The following is a 20,364-nucleotide window of genomic DNA, read 5'->3' as shown; positions in this document are numbered from 1 at the left end:
CAACTGTGCCGGTGAGGACTCGGCCCGCGCACGCGCACACAAAACTTGGGACCTAGAATACAGCAATCCCCGAATCTGCAGGGCACGTGTCCCAAGACCCCCGTGGATGCCTCAAACTGCAGATGACATCAGCCCTACACATACTATTGTTTTCCTACAGGGACGTAACTGTGACAAAGTTTAATTTGTAAGTTAGGCAGGTAACAATCTAACAACCACAATCGATAATAAAATCTATATGCTGAAACAAAAGTTCCGTCAACAAGGTCTCCCTCGTCTCTGCCCCCGTGAGCAAGTGATGCAGGCACATGACGTACTGCTGACCCTCTGATGACGTGTCCGGAGAATCACCCGCTTTCTGCTGACCTCGGCTACAGACCACGGGAAGCAGAACCGAGATTAAGGGGAGGACTGCTGTGCACTGCCCTGCCTGAGACCTGCCATGCAATCTCTCCTTTCTACATCAATTAAACTCAAGAGAGGAAGAGATTTCTGAGAGACTAGCAAGACGAACAGAGACCTGTATGTTTATCGCCAAACAACCCACATCCATACATTTCTAAGCTTGGACTCCTTACAGAATTCCCGCCTCACCCGCACTCGCAGGCCTCTCACTCTCAGGCTGTGCCCTTGGGTCTGCAGACGACTTCCACGGGGCCTCTGGCCTTCAGTGCTGTGAGCTCAGGAGAGTCTGGCCTCTGGCCACTCCATCTACCTTGTCAATTGCCTCTGCGAGCTGCATATTTATAAATAGCAGCTCCGAGAGTCCTCAAATATATCCTAAAGCGGGACACGTGGGACTTGAATCCCCGGGACTGCCTGTCTTTTTTACAAGTGGTTTACATGCTGTGCCAAGATTCTCGTTATTTCAGGAAACAGTCAGGGCCCCGTCACTACTCTGTGTGTCCTCTGCATAAGAAGGAAGGAGGGGCCGAGGACTCCCTGCGGCACAGACGCACGCTGGTGCCCTGACCTGGACCACCAGGGGCTTCCGCAGGTGCCGGTTCCGCAACTTCCTGGGCTTCGGCAAGAAGAAATCCGACTGCATCTGCAAGGAGACAGCGCGGGCGTGAGAGCGTGCCCCTAGACGCAGGGCCCCCCACCGGCAGCATGGCACGCCCCCCCCCCCCCAACTTACACTGATGGAGTTTAGGTGCTGACGGAAAGTCAGTTCGGTTTCTTTACTGGGAGAATAGAGCTTCCCGTGGCGGCTGTTGGGCGGCAGAGTGGTCGGGACAGCAAAAAGGCCGCCGTCTGAGTCACTGCTACCTGTACTGGAGGGGCCCGCCACCAGCAGGGGTCTTGGCGGATTTCTCAGACCTAGAAGCCAAGGGACCGCGAACACACCACTCACCGGGCAGCATCACCAGCGCGAACACAGCTGCTCTCTCCGGAGGAAAACCGGAAGAAACAGGGACAGCTGATTCCGTTTGCTTAAAAAGCATTTCCTAGATTTCAGTCCCCAAACCCTGCCTTCCTATCCTTCTCCCTGAAGCTGCAGTTCCCACCGTAAGTGAATCATGGCTCTGAGAGCACAGCAGCACTCTGCCACTTTGATCCCCAGTGGGAAGGGCAGATAGGCCTGCAAGGACACGTGACAGCTGGAAGAACCTTCCAGACCACCTAGCATAGACCAGAGGTCAGCAAGCTTTCTCTTTAAAGAGCCAGAGAGTAGCTGCCTGGCTGGTGGGCCTTCCAGGCCCTGCTGCCCTGGGCTCTGCAGCTGGAGCGTGGCCATCCTGACGAGCAGGCTGTGGGCTGCGGTCGGCCAGTCCCCGTTCTAAATCTCTACTGTACCAAGGACAGCCCAGACATAAAGGGACAGAAAATGTTTTATCTTGGAACCACTGTTCTGAGACTCTGCCTTCATTACTGTAGGTGCCGCTGCGTACACCCTCAATCCATGTAGGGGCAGGCCCCCTTTTCCTTAGTTTTTATTTGCAAAGCCGTGAAATTAAACTCAGGCCCTCTGAGCACCAGTTCGGACTCTGGCACTGCAAGTGTCTTGGTCTAGAAACATCCTCCATTCAGAAAGAGAAAGGATGGTAAAGACCGCATAAAATTACAAAAATTTGAAGTCAGAGTGGAGGGCAGGAAGGAGTACCATCGCTACCTGAGCCCTGATCTGCACAGACACCTGATCTAGGCTCAGTTACCCGGAGGCCCCCTGCACAGCACTCATTCCACAGGAAGGCTATTCACCACACAGAGAACACATAAAGCTGGTGACACGCTCGGAACAGAAAATAACCCGGGGCACCTGGGTGGCACAGTCGGTTGAGTGTCTGACTCTCGATTTTGGCTCAGGTCATGATCTTGGGGTCGTGGGACTAAGGCCCACGTTGGGCCCCGTGCTGGAACTTGCTTGAGATTCTCTCTCCCTCTCCCTCTCCCTATGCCCCTCCTGCTCATACTCTCTCTCTCTCTCTCAAATAAATAGATCTTAAAAAAAAAAACAACAACTCTAGAACTGTTAACACACAGGACACTAGATCTGTTCAGTGAAAACGTGACCGCACCTGCGTGGGTCAGATTAAGGACAGATGCGGGACTGCTTCTTGTATGAGGCACGTGGCCCTGACGCAGAGACGCCTGCTGGTGCAGGACGTTCAAGACGACCAGGATGGCCAGGGTCCTGCAATGAGAGCACGCACCACAGGGATGGTAACGCAGCCCTTCACGCCTGGCGTGGAGGTCTCCCAGGCTCAGCACACGAAGGACATGCCAGTCCTCAACCCCTGCCGTCTCAGGTACCAGAAAACCCAAGGAATGACCCTGCAAGGAAGTTATTCCCCGGCTACAACTTGGACAAAGGACCAACAGTTCAGACTGGCAGGTCAGCCCACCTTTCCTTCCAAGACTGCGGGAAACGGCTGGGGAATCCCTTACCTGCGGGCCTGACTCTTCAAACATAAAAGGAGACAGTCCCTTCTCAGGCTTTCAGCCCCCGATCCAGCATGTTACGAAGGCTTCCACTGACCTCACAAAGATCCCCCAAGGTGACCAAACTAGCAAGGGCCACCCCATGTTTCCGAATGGCTCCAGTACCCCAGGACCCAAAGCCTTATGTGACAAGCCCAGCGCTCACCCTCCCCACGAGAGGTGGGCATTTCCGTTCCGACACCCCATCGGCGCGACAGTGACCCACTGAGTGGGGCCAGGTGTCGGGCATCCTGTGCCCTCAGCTCCGGCACAGCCCCCACGCACTGAAAGACAGGCAGGATGGCCGAGCCTCACCTGAGGAACAAGGCGTGGAGCTGGGAGAGAAGGTCTTGCTGTTGCGGAGGGCAGTCTGGCTGCGCGGGCAGCGGGGGCTCCGGGAGCTGACAGTCACCACCTTTCCTGGGGGCGTAGCCAACTGCTCCTCCTGGGTGGGCCTCACTGAAGCCGTGGAGCTGGTGTTCCCTTCTGGAGCCTGGGACAGAAACGGGCCACAGCAAAAGCCAGACTCAGCCTGCGAACGATGGTTCAGGGAGCGGGGCCCAGAGCTGGAGGCATGAGGAGCTCCAACGGGCTCAGAGATCACATATCCCCCGAGGCAAAGGTCAGCATTCCTGATGTCACTTGGCAGGCAGCACGCCACTTTTAACTGCCACCAGGCAGGTGGGGCCTCTGGGGAACAACCATTCTCCCTCCTGGCTTCGCGGCCTGCAGGTGGCACGACAAGCAATCCCATCACGTGGTGAAAGCAGGCGAGGACACGGGAAGGCCAGGGGGGTTGCTGCATGGTGGGGACACGAACTCGTCTTTGTAAAAAGCCTGCCTAAGACAACCGCAGTGGCCTCTCCCGATTGTGAGTCAGAGGAAGGAAATACAGATTTAATTTCTAGAATTAAAACAGTCACAGCCGAGGAGCCCTCTGCTGAGTCAGGATGCCAATCTCAGGGGTTCTGCGGCCCAGGCTCAGGCTGTGCTCAGTGCCAGGGTCCCCGCCACAGAGACACCCCTTCCACCTCACCTCCATCCTTACCCTGGTGACCCCCCTCCTCAATCTCCCCAGCACCCACTCTCTGGGGCCACCAGGGCCAACCTTCCTGTGAAATAAGGGAACCCCCTTCCTCTGCTTTTGGCACAACCCTGCCAATCCTGACCCTCCTTTTCCTTTCCGTGGGACCCCTGCCCACCCCTCACCCTGCTCTGTTCCCTCCTGCTTAGCTTATTATTCAGTCTCACCATCCAACCGCGCCCCTGCATGCCCAGCCACCTCTTGCCAAGGTCCTGCTTGGCCAGAGGACTGGGTGTGGGCCGCAGTGGCTCAGCAGCGCTCCGCCACTGTGGGGGGCCCGCAGGACCAGCCAGCCTTTCACGCAGAGGCTCCAAGCTCAGCTCCGGCCTCTACCCAATGGTTCTCACAGCTGAGCTACATCACAATCAGCTGCGGCAGGGGGCAGAGAACGTGGATCTCTCACGAGTCCCCCGGCGATGCAGAGCCCCACTCCAGGCCGTGGCTCTGAGCGCCCTGCTCTGAGTCCTCTGCAGTACTCTCAAGCCACCCCACAGTCCTCTCCCAGTCAAGGCCAAGGCCAGGGCCTACGTACCCTGCTGTCACGGGCTCCTCGGGAGCTGACCTCCCTTGGCCCCCTCCCCGGAACGCTAGACATGCTCCTGTCCCTCCAGTCTTCTCGCCTCCAGGAGCCTCACTCTAAACTCATCATCTGTCCATTCGCCCCAGCGCTGCCCATGCCTGCCCGCAGGGCACCAGCCTCCAGAGCACTACCTCTAAAGGCCACTGCTCCCGCTCGGGCCTCCCCCTCGGCCCCTGCAGTCTCCACCCAGGTCCCACCACCCCGTGGGAGCCACCTCTCCCGCAGTACTCACGCTCGTCCCCGCACGTGCGCTCTACCGGGCACCCTCTCCTCGGCAAAAACTGCGCAGGGATGCGGCCAGGGAAGAGGGTGGAGGAGCCGTGCAGGGCGCACATGGAGGGCTGTCTGTCCAGGAGAAGCAGAAGCTGTGCTGTGCAGACGTGACTCAGCACTCATGGGTCCACAGGGTCCCCACAGCCCCTTCTGTCCCCAGGCTCCACTCCCTCTTAGCCCCCACATTCCGATCCCTGGGCTGCTGCTCCTGGAACTGGTGAATCCCCGCGTTCCCAAGCACGCAGCACACACTGCACCTCAGGAGCCCCTGCTTTAGACTCAGTTCTCTCTCACCCCAGAAAGTCCACTGGGTTTTCTCTCGCCAGTGGCATCCTCCGCCCCATGTCTGCGGACGAGATGCTCCAGGACGGAGTAACAGCCACTCCCCAGGCTTAGGGACCACCCACCACGGAGCCCCCTGAGGAGCCCCAGAGCCCTTCACCCAGCCCGAGCGCTGTCCTGGCACCCCGTCCGTCCCCTTCTCACTCCACTCCCTCCTCGGAAGCTGTGCCACCATGCTCCCAGGATGGCCACTCTCAAGCACCAACGATCCTTCCATTTCCTCCTCTGCAATCTGTGAGGTTCCTGCCTGGCTCCTGGCCATGGCGACCACGTCGCCTCTGCATGCTCCCCCTGGCCAGCAGGGACGGCTCAGCGTCATCATGAAGCCTGATAAGGGATGACTTCTTGGTCACTGTGGTGTTTGGAGCCTTGTGTGAGCCACGGAGGACAGGGCCTGTGTCTGCAGCAAGCTGGGCCCTCTCCACAAAGCCCGGCTCGAGGGAAGGACACGTGTCCTGCCCAGTCACCCGGGTCCCCGCCTCTCTCCCCCCAGGACCCAGCTGCCCACCTCGGAATGCCAGCAGGGCTGTGCCTCAACCCACACTCACCAGCCTGGGGTTGACCTCGGTGGAGATGAGCTTCAGGAGGCAGCTGAGGAGGCGCTGCTTGTGGAAGGTGGAGGGCGGGGAGCCAGTGCGGGGGCCCTGGGCCTGCCCACCAGGGGCCTGGCCCTCAGGGCCCAGCACAGCAAGCCAGTCATACTCCAGCTGCAGCTTGTTCGGTTTGCCCATCATGAGGTAGACTTCGGCCAGTGTAAGGCTTTCAGAGGTCTGCAGGTTCCAGCCCTCCTCACGGAGCTGCTGGGCTAGCCGGCTGGCAGGGACATCCTTCGGAGGCTTGGCAGCAGGCTGTCCCTGAGGCAGGGGATCCGAGGGATTCACCTTCTCCTGCGGCTCCTCTGCAGGGGCGTCTGCTGAGTCTTTAGTGCAAACATCCGGCTGAAGCCCAGGGCTGGGCTGAGGCTCTGGACCCGGTAGGGCACGGACAGGGGATAGCGACCCAGCCCGGGCAAGGTCAGCCACCTCTGCACTGCTGGGGACGCGGGTCTCTGGGGAGGTGCACCCTGAGGGCCGCAAGTCTGCACAGCGGCACTGCTCGGGGATGATGAGGTCCTGACAGGACTTCATGTAGCGCGGAAAGGGGTCAAGGAGGGAGAGCTCATCTTCCAGCTCCGGCAGCTGGCTGCAGGCACACGTCACATCCCCAGGCTCTAGGGCTGGGCCGTCCCTGCCCTCTGCAGGAGCAGCCCTGGGGGTCTTCTCAAGCCGTCCCCCGGCATCTTGGAGCCCCGGGGGCAGCCTGTCAGGAGTGTCTAGGCTGCTGAGGCTCAGGGTGGCCCCCTCCCCAGGGGCACTTTCAGGGGAACTCTCTCCAGAGCTCTGTGAGGCGTCGGTGGAAGGAGGGGGACGTCCCGGGCCCCTGCCCTCGGCACCACCCCGTGGACACTTCACCTGGCCCCTAGCCGTGCCCTGCCCGCTCTGGATGCCCAGGATCTGGGCCGGAGGCAACGTGTGGGCATCCCTGGAGCTCTGCCTGCACCTGCCGCCCTCCTGCCAGTGCACGGTGCAGAAGGCTTTGGAGTGCACGACACGGGCCACCCCCGGCAGGGGCGTGAGCGTGCAACTCTCTCCTGGGAACAGGTGCAGCGCCACCTTCTCCTGCGACGGCTCTGATCGCGAGTGCTGCAGCTGCCGGTCCTCGAGCGTCTTCCGCTGAGAGCGCAGTCAAGGAGCAGCCGCAGGAGCAGGCCCCGCTGAGCGCCGCCAGGCCACGGGAAGGGCGTGAGCCGGCCACTTCCTCCTTCACCGATGGCACACCCAACAGGCACCCTCCTGGCGGGGACGTAGGCTGGCAGGCAGCCAAGGACACAAGAAGCCTGGGGCTGTGTCCTTGCTTGTTTTACTCAACCTGCTGGCAGGGATGCTCTGCTCGCCCCCCAGCCCTGCCACAGAGGCCAGACAGTGGCCGCTTGTGCTGTAGTGGTTCAGGGCCCATTCTGCACCGCCCACGGGGCCCCGTGCACTCGGAGGACGGAGACGCGAGGCCGCGTCCTCAGGCAGCAGGAGCTGCAGAGTGTGGGCGAGGCTGCGTCAGTAGGAAAAGGATACGACCCTCACTTCGTGGAGCGCCCACTTCTGTTTCAGGAACTCAATGAGGCTGGAGACCTTCCGGTGGAGCTCCACAATCATCCTGCAGAGAGACCACAGGCAGGACAGGGCGGCTGTTACAGGGGAGAGACCCTCCTGAGGAGTACGAGGCTGTGGCCGCAAGACAAGATGAGGCCACGGACTGCGGAAGGGGCGTCAAAGGAGGGGCCGGAGGCATGGTGTCCTGCAGGGCCACTGAGTCCTTTTCTTAAAAACTAGCCCTTTAAATGGAGAGCACTAGATTCATGTATATCTCACGTCCCCTTCACAGGTTGTACGAGCTCTCTCCCGGGATGTGGACCGTGCTACAACCTACCACACTACTCTGTTAGCGCCCTTTGGATCCAGGAAGCTGGGCCTGGCCAGCCTGAATGAATAGCAAGAGAGTTTAAATCAATGTGGCAGCAAGAAGTCCTGACACAGATGGAGTGTCAGGCTCAGTGCGAGCAGCCAGGCAGCAGACCGAAAGCTGTACCGTTCCCCTTACGAGAACCGTGAACAACGGGCATATCTAACTGGCAGCGGAGGCTGGGGGGTGGGGGTGGGGGGAGGGTGAAGGCGTGGTGGGTACCAGGTTTTGGGGTAATGAAATGTCCTAGAGCCAGAGAGGGGGAACAATCCCACAACACCGTGTGAAAGTACTCAGTGCCCTGAGTCGGACACCCTAAAACGAGTTAACAGTTAATTGTAGGTTAGGAGAATTCTACCTCAATCAAAAAAGAGGTCTAATGTCTAAATGAAAAACGGTCCACACTCACAGTGATGCCCTGTATCTACGTCAGACACAAATCTTCAGAGAGATACTAAGACAGCCGTGGAAGGGGTTTTGAGGGGAAAGATTCTGTCGCCACCAACCCGCTAACCACATGTCTTTGTCTTCCGTGCTTGGCCCGAAAGCCCCTGCCAGGTGTGGAACTGTACCTCGACGCTTCCAGGACCCCCAGGTCTGAGGCCACTCCCCCATGTGCTGTCAGTGCCCAGGGGGAACCCCACCTCTCCCCCGAGATGCCAAAGGCCACGTTACCTGAGCCTCGGGTTCTGGGCCAGGCTCTGCACGCGGGCCCAGGCATGGTTGTTCCTTGGCTGCAGCTCAACCGGGACCTTCAGGGGCAGGCGCACTGGCTTCTGGTCCTCTTCGTCACTCAAGCCTGTGACAAGAAGGGGCCGTGAGAGCCTGGCACACGTGAACCTCGATGCAGAATGCCACGGGCTTGGACACACAACTAACAGAATCAACGAGGAGCTCTGGGCAAGCTGTGTGTGAAAGCAAGGCTGGCAGGCAAGGCCGCAGAGGCCCGTGCTCTGAAAGAACGCCAACATGGCCGCGTGTGCATTTGCGAGCCAGAGCCACGGACCAGGCCACAAGAGGCCACCAGAGACCTGCCTGTGACACTAGCGGGCACTTTGTCTGAAAAGGCTGTGGCTTCTGAGCTAAACTTGATCTCCTAAGGGGACACACTGCTGTGACAAGGGGTTTCGAGTCCAGGTGCTGCCAATGGGCAAGAGCAGATGGAGACTCGGAGCCACTGGGAGACACTTCCAGCTCGGCTTCTCCATCGCCACAGGGAGCAGCCCCACCTCCGAGATCACATACCGTCCGGGTCACAGAGCTTCTTCAGCGCACGGCACATAGGCGCTTTGATCCGCAGGTTTCTCCCTTTGTAGCGCACGGTGGTGGCCCTAGGAAGAGTTTGAGGGAAACAGTGAGGCCTCTCACTGAACGGCCGCTCCCCGCCGAGCACATACAGAAGGGCCCGTGACAGCTTGGACAGACGAGGGCCCTGGCTGAGGGTCCTCACGAAGCTCCCAAGGTCACAGGCAGCTGCACACGGTGAGACCACACCGCGATTCTGGAGGTCCCACTGTTTTCCTGCCCATGCCTTGCACTGCAAAGAGGACCCCGGCCCTTCACAGGAAGCATGCCCGACCTCCAGCCTGGCAGGTGGTGTGGCACCAGCTGCTGTCCATCCCCGGAAAGCCCACTGTGCAGAAGCCTGTCAGACGTCAAATGCACGCCCTTCTCTCCTCCTCCTCCTCAGGGTCCCTCAAGAGCAGGTGTGAGCCCCCCTCAAGGTGGCCACCACTCCCCATCAGCAACTCTCTGTGGTCCCTCTGTCAGCCACACCGGCGGGGCCCAAAGAACAGTCGCCACTCACAGCCCTTAGACACAGTGCCACTTGCTTGCGCTCTCCGAAACGCACCTCAGGCAGGCCCCGGATCTGTCACAGCTGGGGATAACACTCTGTGTGAACAGTGCCATGGCCAGAACTTATATAATGTTAAAATAACACAAAATGAAGAATTTCCCTGTAACTGATGAACAGAACAGCACAAAAAGAGCTCCTTTCAAAAAACACACTTGGTGAGGCGCCTCTCTGGCTCAGTGGGTGAAGCGTCTGCTTTTGGCTCAGGTCATGATCCCCGGGTCCTGGGATCGAGTCCCACGTCGGGCTCTCCGCTCAGCAGGGAACCTGCTTCTCCCTCTCCCTCCGCCCCTGCTTGTGTTCCCTCTCTCTCTCATTCTCTGTCAACTAAATCAATAAAAATCTTAAAAAAACAAACAAAAAACCCCCCCGAAAAACCAACACACACTCGGATGCTTCGCATATACTCAAAAAAGGCTGGCTGTTTTGAAACATGACAGTGAAGTCAAGACAACTCTGGAAGATTGGGGGACCTCGAGGGATGCTGCGGCCCTTGCTCTGCTTGGAACAGAAGTCATGAATGGTGCGTCCAGGCCAGCGCTTCTGATACAAAATCTCCGCAGAACCCCAAGAAGTCACAGGAAAGGCTCTGGCCAAGCTACCCAGTGGCTACAAATACAGGTTTATATTCTCTAAAAAGCTCTAGCATATGGTATATTGCTTTTATAACCAATTCTTGGAATGTTGTGACCCCTCCAGGAGAGAGCTGCTCTGTCCCGGCCATTTTGTTTCTAAAACCAACCTCGGCAATAAAGTTACAAAATGCATGCAGAATGCAATACAGAATGCGTGGTATGATTCCAAGTATGTGAAAAAAATCATATAAATGTACATGCTTAAATTTGCATTCATATATTTATGCACATAAAGTCCCTGAGAAAAAAAGTCAAATATACACATGAAATTTGTGTCCATGGTTACTTCTGGAGGGGAACGGGGACAGGTGGCTAGGTTAGGGTTTGTATCACTGGACGTTTGTATACGACCGCATCTGTGTACGCTTCACGGAGCTGTAGGACGGATCATTCTGAAATAGTACTGCCTAAAACTGTAGACCACTGTGCCTGCGCGCCGCCGGGAAGACAAGCCCTGGGTGTGCGCTGGCCGGCCTCGGGCGGTCCCAGACACAACTTTCACTCCAAGGAAACAAAGCTGCACACCCCTCCTCCTTGGAAGGGAAGCAGCTCGGACCCCCCCAGACAGCGGATTTCACCGTGGCCCCCAGAGGGTGTTTAGAAGGCCAAGCAGGGCGGTGCGACGCGGGGCAGGATCAGGCTGCGGCAGCCGGTCTCATGGGATTCCAGCAGCAACGCCTCCACGGCAGCTGCCATTGCACGCACGCGCCCAAGTACTGTGCAGGGACTCGGACACGGGCACCGTGAGCAGCGCTGAGCTACGGGTAGGCTGTCAAAGTGACCAGGGGACCCCAGGAGACCCACTCCCGCCACTGCGTCAGGCGGCGTGGTCCAGAGGGCCGAGTGTGTGTGTGTGGAACGCGCACCCCGCTCTATTGGGCAAACACCTGAGGCATAGCCACCCCGGCCTCGCGGAGCAGAGGCGGCTACGTGCTGCTGTGGGGGTGTGAAAGGGAAAGGTGGGCTCGGTCCCAGCCAGTCTCTGGCAACGGCTCTGGGCCGGTGAGGCTCACTGCCCATCACTTCTTGTTGCATTTGTGCCAAACCAACAACACAGAGTGGGGCGGGGGGTGCGCGCCACCGGGCACCTGTGTTTGTGATGATTACGTTTTCCGTTAAACTGCTCTTTTGTGACTTCCTTTTTTTTTAGGTGTTTTTAAGTGAAATTGAGCAGCCCCTTTTGTATAACCAGAAGACATCCTGAGATCACAATCCCTTTTCTTTTCTCCCAAATGCAAGTCCTTCCTACGAGTGTCCTGAGGCTAGAGCCTGACGAGGCAAAGCTCTGCTCTTGCTCACAGACAGAAGGCCTCGTGGGCCTGGCCACAGTCAGGGATGTGGTCCGTGTCTCCCGGCCTCAAGCCCGCCCTGGAGCTGAGCCACAGCAGGACGACTGCCAGGCCAGGCGTGCCACCAGTGCACGGGGCTTTAAGAGGCACCATCTGCAGAAGGCTCACACTTTGACCTCTGATCGAGGGTCACATGGAGGACTGCATGCAACGCCCCCACCGTCGCTGCTTTGACAAAACAGACAACAGACTAGTTCCTCTATGCGCATGAGAGTCTGGCTTTCCTTTCTGCTACGAGAGGTCTTTTCTCCTTTCTGCAAAGTCACGTGATGAGCCCAGTAAGCCTTTGCTAACTCTATGCTGCTGGCCTGTGACCGTCGTAGTGAGAGGTGACCTCAGGGCTCTCCTCAGTCCGCCTGCTCCCGAGTCCTATAGCTCTACGACGAAAAGACATTCAGTTCACTGAGGAAGGACGGATGGGAAGTTAGCTGAATCAATCCTCCACAGCCCTAAATACAGGAGCTGTTTCCCACGAGCACCGCACTGACTTCCCCCAACTCTGCTTCACCTTTATGGGCCACTGGCTTTGTTCTTGGAAACCAGTATTGGCTGGTGGAAGACTGTACACATCCATCAGTGGAACAGGAGGGAAACCTGGAGACAGACCCACACAGTACGGCCCGCTGGCTCACACGACGGTGCAAAAGCACCAGTGGAGGAAGGACAGGACTTTCAACAGACGCCCACAGGCCACAAAAACGAACCACAGCATGAACTGCAAATCATAGATGACAGAGGTAAATATCAAACCTTAAAACTTTCACAAGGAGACATGGAGCACCACTGTGACTTGGAGCTAGACAAAGAGTTCCTGGAGGTGATGCTGAAGTCAGACTGAGTACCTCCACCCTGTGACAGGCATTAGGAAAGCAGGACAAGCCAGAGGCCAGGAGAACACACTGCTGATCGCCTATCCAACAGAAGACTGGTGTCTACAGCACTTCAAGAACTTTCTCAACTCCGTGATAAGGAAACAGGCACAAGATTTGAGGAGTCACCAGAGAGAGACAGATGGGCGACATGCACAAGAAAGATGCTCAATGTAGCCAGTCACCAGGGAAATGCAAACCAACACCACGAGGAGATACCACCTCCCACCCATGAGGGTGGCTCAAAACAGACTGAGCGCTGAGCGTGGAGAGTGTGGGCAGTGACTGGGACTCTCCCTGGAAAGCCGCGGGCAGCTCTCTACGAAGCCAGCACGCGCTCACCTGCGGATCTGCCCGGGTGACATGGAACGAACACCTGGAGGTTTAGAGTGGCTCCTTCTGTGGAACAGCCCGTGTTCCTCACTGGGGGACAGATAAACACCACTGTGTGGAGAATGCCAACCTCAGAAGGCCACCTGTGGCGTGACCCCATGTGGACAGCGTTCTGGGAGAGGCAGGGCGACAGGGCACACAGAGCAGCTGAGGGGCTGCTGTGGCTGGCCGTAGGCAGGGACTGCGAAGGGGCAGCATGAGGGAGTCTGGGGGTGATGGACAAGGCCGTGTGAAAAGGCTGTCTGCTGGGTGATGCCCTCTCAGTGACATTCTGGAAAAGGCACCTATGCAGACATTGCTGGGGAGGAGGAGTAGCACGGAGGACTCCCGGGGCAGGGACACTATCCTGCAGGAGCCTGTAACGGCGGACACAGGATGCTGTGTCCTACTGTTATGTCCTGTCCTGCCGTGCACACACACGTCCCGAAGGCACCTGCTCACAGCTCATTATGGACAGCGGCCCGTACCGCAGGCCAGACAAGTCCCCGGTCTAGCAGGGGAGGAAGAGAAATTAAAGCACAAGAAGACAAATAACACCACGCACACACAAACACACACGTGCACGCGCACGCACACAGGACCACCCTCCCCGAGCCCCCAGAACTGGTGCACATGAGCACCAACTTCGGGTGGCTCCTCCCTTGGTAAATCCAGGTGAAGGGGAGATCGGGCCTGTTATACTGCTGTTTTTACCTTTCTGACACTTCAACTTTTTCACGATGAATTTTTCTGGAAGACTGGAAGAGTAACCATCGTGCTTCTCAGTCGCACTGGTCAAAGCAGACACAGGAGTGGCCTGCACACGGCGTCACCGTGCTTCTCCACCTGGTCTGGGAGGGGGCTCCCTGGAGCCCCAACTGACCAGGCCCCAGCCCCTGGCCATCCTGGAGCTATGGGCTGGTCCGAGGCCTGGCAGGTCAGCGCTCACAGTGCCCGAAGGAGTGCCGGGCTGCCCGGTCACACGTGACAGACACACGACTCACAGACTCTGTGGAGGCTCAGGGCTGGGGCGGCATCCGAGGAAGAACCCGTCACCCGGTCAAGGGAGGGAGTGTCCAGGGTGGGGCGGCAGAGGGCTACGGCAGTCAGAAACCCTAGTCCCAGTAGGGCGCGCAGCCTGCGCCCATGGCTGCATCTTGGCGACTGTCCCGAGCCCCCAGCCCGCGACAGACATGAGCCCCCAGCCCGCGACACACATGAGGGCCGGCCCCCAGCCCGCAACAGACATGAGCCCCCAGCCCGCGACAGACAGGAGGGCCGGCCCCCAGCCTGTGACAGACATGAGCCCCCAGCCCACGACAGACATGAGGGCCGGCCCCCAGCCCGCGACAGACATGAGGGCCGACCCGCGACAGACATGAGCCCCCAGCCCGTGACAGACATGAGCTCCCAGCCTGCAACAGACATGAGGGCCGGCCCCTGCCCGCGATAGACACGAGGCCGGAGGAAGGAGCAGGGAAGCAGGAGCCCAAGGCGCCCAGCCTTTGTGTGGACACCTCTCGAGCCCGCCCCGGGCCCTGTACTGGAGCTGGCTTCCAGCTGTCCCGCGCCTGAGGTCTCAGGGCCGGCACTGGCGTCTCCCTCACCCCACGACCCTCCAAGGGCTCCTACACAGTTTTGCCTCCAGGCAGCGACTGCACCCACTCGTCATGAGGCCCCAAGACTTAAGCCACAAGTGTCGTATTTCTGCTGCCAGGAATACAGATAACACGCATTTTCATAAATAACGCCGCATAGGGCAAACATGGTCAGAGCAACTTAAAGCTAATAAAAAAGAATGCCCTTTCCCAGTGTGGAACTCCTCTAACAGGACAGAAGCACGCTTGTTAAGATACTCAAATAACAGAAGATCAGTGTGAAGAACGGGGGTGCCCCGCGTGCCTGCCACCCCCAGAGAGCCCTGGTGTGAGGCGGGAGCTACGCACTGAGCCTCCCCGCTGTGGCCACACGGCCACACACACCCACCCTGTCTCACTTCCAAAGAGAGCAGAACCCCCACATCCCACCAGGAACAGGCTTCTCTCTGGGCACGTCCTGCCAGCATGAGTGACGCTGGGATGTGCACCTTCACAAAGGTGGCTCGCCACTGGCCTAATGGCCTCCCAGAAGTGGCACTGTGGGGTCAGAGGACATTCACACTGCGCTCCCGCTGTTTGCAAACTCCTTTGCGGACGATGCTCTGAGACCTCTCCACCCACGATTGTGAGAAACGATACCACTCCCGTCGGCCTTTCTCCTTACCCTGAGCCACGCAAGGTGGCACAAGCGGTAACACTTACCCCCCTTCATGATCTGGGGGGCGGTGTCTGGAGAGCGGGCACCTAGGCCCTGTGAGCTCTCCCACACGGCTGTTACACGCCAGGACAGCCAGGGAAAGAGCTGCAACGTGACTCTGGCTGCAACCCCATGTCTGTGGATTCGTGTCGGGAGAACAGATGCCTCCCCACGCTCTCAACCAGACCTGCCCCGTTGGCCTCGACTTTGATGCTGTGGGGCTGAGGTCACGTCTGTCTGGCTCCTTCCTGCCTCCCCACGTGGCCCTCTTCAGAAGTCCCTGTGCACAGCCCACAGCCGAGGGACAGAGGAGTTATTGCAGGCCGGGTATCTATACAAACTGTGGGGAATGTGGCACGGGAACGTTCTTTCTGGTTCCCCACACAGTCACCCGATCACTGATCCTATCGGTCCAGACACATGGATGTTTACTGGTCACGGGCTATCCCAAAAGCACGGTACTAAATACTCAAAGCAAACAGGAGATGTAGATGGTCCTCCTGGATCCTTGCTTGTTCAGAACCATCCTAACAGTCACGTCGCTTCCGGGCTTTACTAGGATGGCTCCTCACTGAGACTGTGGGGATGTGATGGTATGTGGGAGTTTACGCGTCCCTCTGACCCCCAGCTCAGGGCCTCTCCAATCTCTGCCAGCCCCTAAAACCGACCATGAGAACACTTTCACACTTACCAACATACCTTCCCCACACCTGATCACCCGTGAGACAGACCCACGTGTCCTTCCAGAAACCCAGGAGGCCACCCTCCTCTCTGTGCTGCCTCTCACAATGAGACTAAGACAAAGCCAAGCAAACTCACAGTTTTTCCATCAAACCAGTCCCCGACGCCCTTGAGCACAAAGAACCAGTCTGGGGCAAGTGAAATAAAAGGCGAAGAAGACTTCCCCCCAGATCGCATCCAGGGAAAGCCCTCCAACTCATGGGGCAGCTCTCCCGCCGGTGGGGGAGACACTAACACCAGAAACCGCTTCCGCCAAGGACCCTCCACCTTCTCTACAAAGTTGCCCCAGAGGCATGCACGTCACCCAGAGAGCCCACAAACTCAGCTTCGACCCCAAAGCCACAGGGCCTGTGTGAGGGTGGGAAGAAGGCAAGACGCTGAGGCTGCAACAGGTGAGTGGGGGGCAGGGTGCTGTGACGAGTCACTTGCTCTTGCGCTTATCCACACACCTCCAGGAGGCTCCACCTGCCCAAAGACACAGTGGTGAAGGCTGCCTGCTCCCCTGCAGATGGGGTGAATCACTGCTCTTTTCACATGGTGCTGATACACGCATCCGCATTACCACCACACCTGCTTCCAAACGGGGGCAGTTCACAGAAGTCAACCCCGGGAACCCAACAGGAGCATCTGTAAGGGAGGACAGTGGACGGAGCCAGAGCAGAAACCACACAGCCAGCCCCAGCTGTCAGGAGCTCATGCCTGAGGGACAGGGGTGTGCAGGCCATCCAACACCAGGCTGAGGGAGAAAAGCGACCAGAGATGCAAGAAGGCCATGCCCTGCAGACGTCGCAGAGGCCAACTAGCCTTCGACCAGGAGGGGCCTGGGAGGGCCGGTGGGTCCATCCAGGACAAGGAGCAGAGATCCGGGGAGAGTACACGAGCTCTGGTGAGACGGATGGGAGAGACATGGCAGCCATCAACGAGGGCCATGCCCGAGGGGAGCGGGGGAGAAGGCCGCACACACAGAACCCGCAGACTGTTTAATAGGGGAAGGTCCGGGCAGTGCAGCAGCGTGGCTGGGGGACCAAACAAGAACAGCAGAGGGCTGACCGGGGAGAGGAGCGGGACATGGCCAAGAGGGACCCTGAGAGTGTGAGGTCAGGGGGCCTTCCCAGGAAGAGCTGCTGAAGGCTTCCAGCTGGGACATAGCAGAGGTCTACGACGTAACGGGATTTCTAAATCAGGGCCAGAAATGGGGGACAAGTTAGATCTGGGATCCCTCACCCAGAAAAGGTAAGAGAGGCCCTGGGGAGCGTTCACACAGCCCAAGGAGAGCACAGAGGGGCGTGAAGCTAAGTACGGCATTGGGACGGTCCCAAGAGGGGGGTGGGAGGAGAGAAGAGCGGGCGATTATAGGGCTGGAGAGCCACGCCCAGAGTCAGACACCTGGTGGGAGGCCGGGGACCAACTAGAGAGGCTGACAGGGTGAAAGAGGCCCCGAGGACCAACTCTGAAATGGGGGCCAGTGGGCAAACCAAAGTTCCATTGGGACAACAGAAGAATGGGGCACAAGGCACGCATCACAGGCCATCTCTGCCACAGGAACGGTCACTGCGGTCGGGGCAGAGCAAGCGGGAGAACCTCGACAGCAGACGGCGTCACACCCGTCCTTGCCTCAAGGGGCGCGGAGCCTCGGTGGGCACAGCGCAAGAACGGGACCAGAAGGGCAACAGGAAAGCGGGAGCGAGGGCCTGCTCTGGCAGAGGAGGGGATGGGGATGGGGAGGGAACGAGAGGCGGCGAAGGCTGAGTGGGTGCTGCCACCCCGCCAGGGGACCCATGGGAAGAAGGAGATGGGGAGCAGCCCGGGTGCAGCCCCCCTGCTCTCCCAGGGCTCCAAGCGGCAATCTGCTTGAACTCTGGGGAGTTCGGCACCTTACGGACCTTGTTGAGAAAAGGGAAGAGAACCACGAGCCTCCAGGTCTGAGCTTCAGAGAAGCCCCCAAGTGCCCCAAAGTGAGAGTGTGCTCCACAGGCAAGCCCCACTTACCCGGCCTGAATGAGCTCATTCAACTTCGTCGCATTCTTGTCATCCATACCTTCAAATGGAAAAGCAAATAAGTGTGACCGTGAAGCTCTTAGGAACAAAACCAGTGAAGATTCCCAGGTTGCTATCAGATAATTATCTTCAATGTAGGAAGCAAACATCGCACCTCCTTTATAGAAGATGTGAGGTCTTCCAGAACACAACCCCTCCTTCAGCTGTAGCTCCTCCCACAAAGCCTGGGCTGAGGGCGCTGTCCCCACCTGCGCGTCCTCTCCATGCACCCGGACTTTCTCAGGGGAACTGCTACCTGCCTTCGCACAGCTGATCCCTCCCCCTGTCCCCCGCCACGCTGAGCCTCCGCCCCTCCCTAGCCACAGAGCTCAGAGATTCCCCTCAGGGTCACCACCACGCATGCTTCTCCTGTTGGGCTCACACTATCTGTGGGCCTGCCAAGGTCTGCTCTGGATCCCCGGGTTCCCAGGGTGGGTGGATGATGAACCAAAACCCTGCGCCTTCACTGGAGCTAATGCCATGTTCCTCTGCCCCCTCCCAGTGTTAGTGCTATCCTCAAGATGTGCAAGGAAAAAAAAATTACATGTGCAAGAAAATTGAGTAACCTGGTACGTGGTGGATGTTTGGGGGTCACTGCAAAATTCTTTAAACTCTACTTCTGGGGGAAGAAACAACAAGCCACAAACACACAGCCAGGCGGAAAACCAAGACAAGGACAAAATCCTCAAAGCAGAAGAGGAAAGTAATGCATTCCTTCTGGAGGAACGAAGACACAACAGCCAGCAGCCTCTCCCCAGAAACCGCGCAGGCTGGAGAGGCGGGAGCAAAATGTTTACAGTGAAGAAAGGAAAAACCATTGAATCAGAGCTCTACGTCCCGCAAAAACACCTTTAGAGAATGAAGACAACGTAAGGCTTTACAGATGAAGCATCTCAGAGACACACAGGACAAGAAACCGCAAGGCAAGTCCCGCAGGCTGCAGGGCCACCGCCCAGACAGAGATGGGCCTCCGGGACAGAAAGGGGAGCGGCGGGCGCACAGCCTCGCTCGCTGACCTGCCCCAGATGCGAACAGGCCACAGCAGCGTGGGTGCTGTGCAGCAGACATTCCCGCGGGGAGGCAGGGTCTGCGGGGCCAAGCACGCCGCCCAGAGGCCAGCCTGTCCTGAGGTCCTTGGGCATGTGAGCAGAGATCAAAGGGGAAGCAGAAAATAACGGGCAAAAGAGAGGGAAGAGCCTGTCGGTCCTGTGCCTGGCAGACCGAAGGCCCGGGGGGTGGAGACATTGCAACTAGAGGGTTTGAGTCATGCGATGGGCACCATCCAAGGAACCAGCCTTCAGAGAAAAGCCGCCTGAACACACAGGTGAGGACTGGAGACGGCTGCTGTCTCCCCACAACCTATCCCCACACTGGGCTGCACCACACCGGGCAGCGGTGGCAGGAGGAATAAGCTGTGGGTGTAAGACTCAGTCCTGAGGGCAAACCTGCCACCTAATAGCCAAGGAGCCTTGTACGGACACTTGTTTTCATCAAAATGGAGCCTCCTCAGCCCCAGGGATGCCACCCAGTGCAGCAGCGGCCCTGACGCTGGACGCATGGTGCAAATGTCCGAGTCTCAGGGATGTCCACTGTTTTAGGACTCACCTGTGTCCGGAGACCTCAGTTAGGAAAGGCAACTTAATATAAAAGCATGCTCTGACCACAATTTCTGCACAGCCCAGAAACGCCTACCCACAAGCAGTCGTGAGAGGCCACAGCACCCACGGCACTCTGCTGAAGGCTGCCCCTTCCCTGCGAAGATTCACAAAACGACACAGCAGCATTCCAGTGAGTGGATCCATGGGTGGGGGACAGGCAGGGCTCAGGCGGACAAGCCCCACGGGGGTGGAGGGCACTAAGAGCTCAGGTGGGACCTCAGGGGTGTGTGCACGTGCGTGGGCGAGAGAACGTGTGACATGGAGCTGGGCCGAGAGAGACTGGGGAGATGTCACCAGCAGGATGGGGTCAGCTGAGCTGCAGGGCAGCAGGAAGAAGGGCAGAGGTCCAAGCACAAAGGCCCTTGGGGCCAGGGTCCCAAGGCTGCCCGGGGAGGGAAGGGGGGCGACAGTAAGCCACCCAAGGTAAGGGAGCCAGGCCACCCTCGCAAGGACTCAGATGGGCTGGGGGAGCATGGGCTGAGACCTGGACATGGCAGGGACGAAGGAGGGGCCACCACAGCAGTGGCCGGGAACAGTCGGTGCCCCGTACAGCATCACATTCGGGAGCACCCCAGGACAAACCAGCAGGTGACAAAGAAGTGCTCAGACCACGGGGAGGACGGGGTCAGGGAGCCAGGCCGCCTGTGTGGTTTTTAGGCGGGCATGTGCAGCACAGTCCACGAACCATGGACACCCATCCTCCCTGTCCCTCTGCTGCTTCCACACCCCCGCCCCGCCGCCCCCTGAATGGTGGCGTGCTGGGTGACCAGGGAGGAGATGGTTTCCGACCTTCTCACATGGTCTCACTGGGCCTCTGGAGTGGCCCTCTGGGTGAGCACCCTTTCACCGTGGGAGG

General features: G+C 58.5%; 1 protein-coding gene across 4 annotated transcripts in view; it reads right to left on the bottom strand.

Moving 5' to 3' along the window:
• The window catches only part of CRAMP1 (cramped chromatin regulator homolog 1), a 58,441-nt gene that overhangs the window by 12,886 nt on the left and 25,191 nt on the right, over positions 1-20,364 (bottom strand). For 3 of the 4 annotated variants that reach the window (XM_064592298.1, XM_064592297.1, XM_045874659.3), the window contains exons 6-13: positions 17,803-17,851; positions 8,943-9,028; positions 8,373-8,496; positions 7,310-7,391; positions 5,750-6,913; positions 3,238-3,415; positions 1,139-1,320; positions 974-1,048 (exon numbers count right to left, since the gene is read on the bottom strand). In XM_064592298.1, coding sequence (XP_064448368.1) covers positions 974-1,048; positions 1,139-1,320; positions 3,238-3,415; positions 5,750-6,913; positions 7,310-7,391; positions 8,373-8,496; positions 8,943-9,028; positions 17,803-17,851 — 1,940 coding nt within the window. The remainder of the gene's footprint in view (positions 1-973; positions 1,049-1,138; positions 1,321-3,237; positions 3,416-5,749; positions 6,914-7,309; positions 7,392-8,372; positions 8,497-8,942; positions 9,029-17,802; positions 17,852-20,364) is intronic. The other variant, XM_045874657.3, reaches the window with a different exon arrangement.

Source organism: Mirounga angustirostris, unplaced genomic scaffold (genome assembly GCF_029215605.1).
Source record: "Mirounga angustirostris isolate CCGP_5_RB_7025 unplaced genomic scaffold, mMirAng1.0.hap1 SCAF_5, whole genome shotgun sequence".
In the NCBI taxonomy this organism is placed as follows: domain Eukaryota; kingdom Metazoa; phylum Chordata; class Mammalia; order Carnivora; family Phocidae; genus Mirounga; species Mirounga angustirostris.
This window is presented reverse-complemented; position numbering and strand designations above follow the sequence as displayed.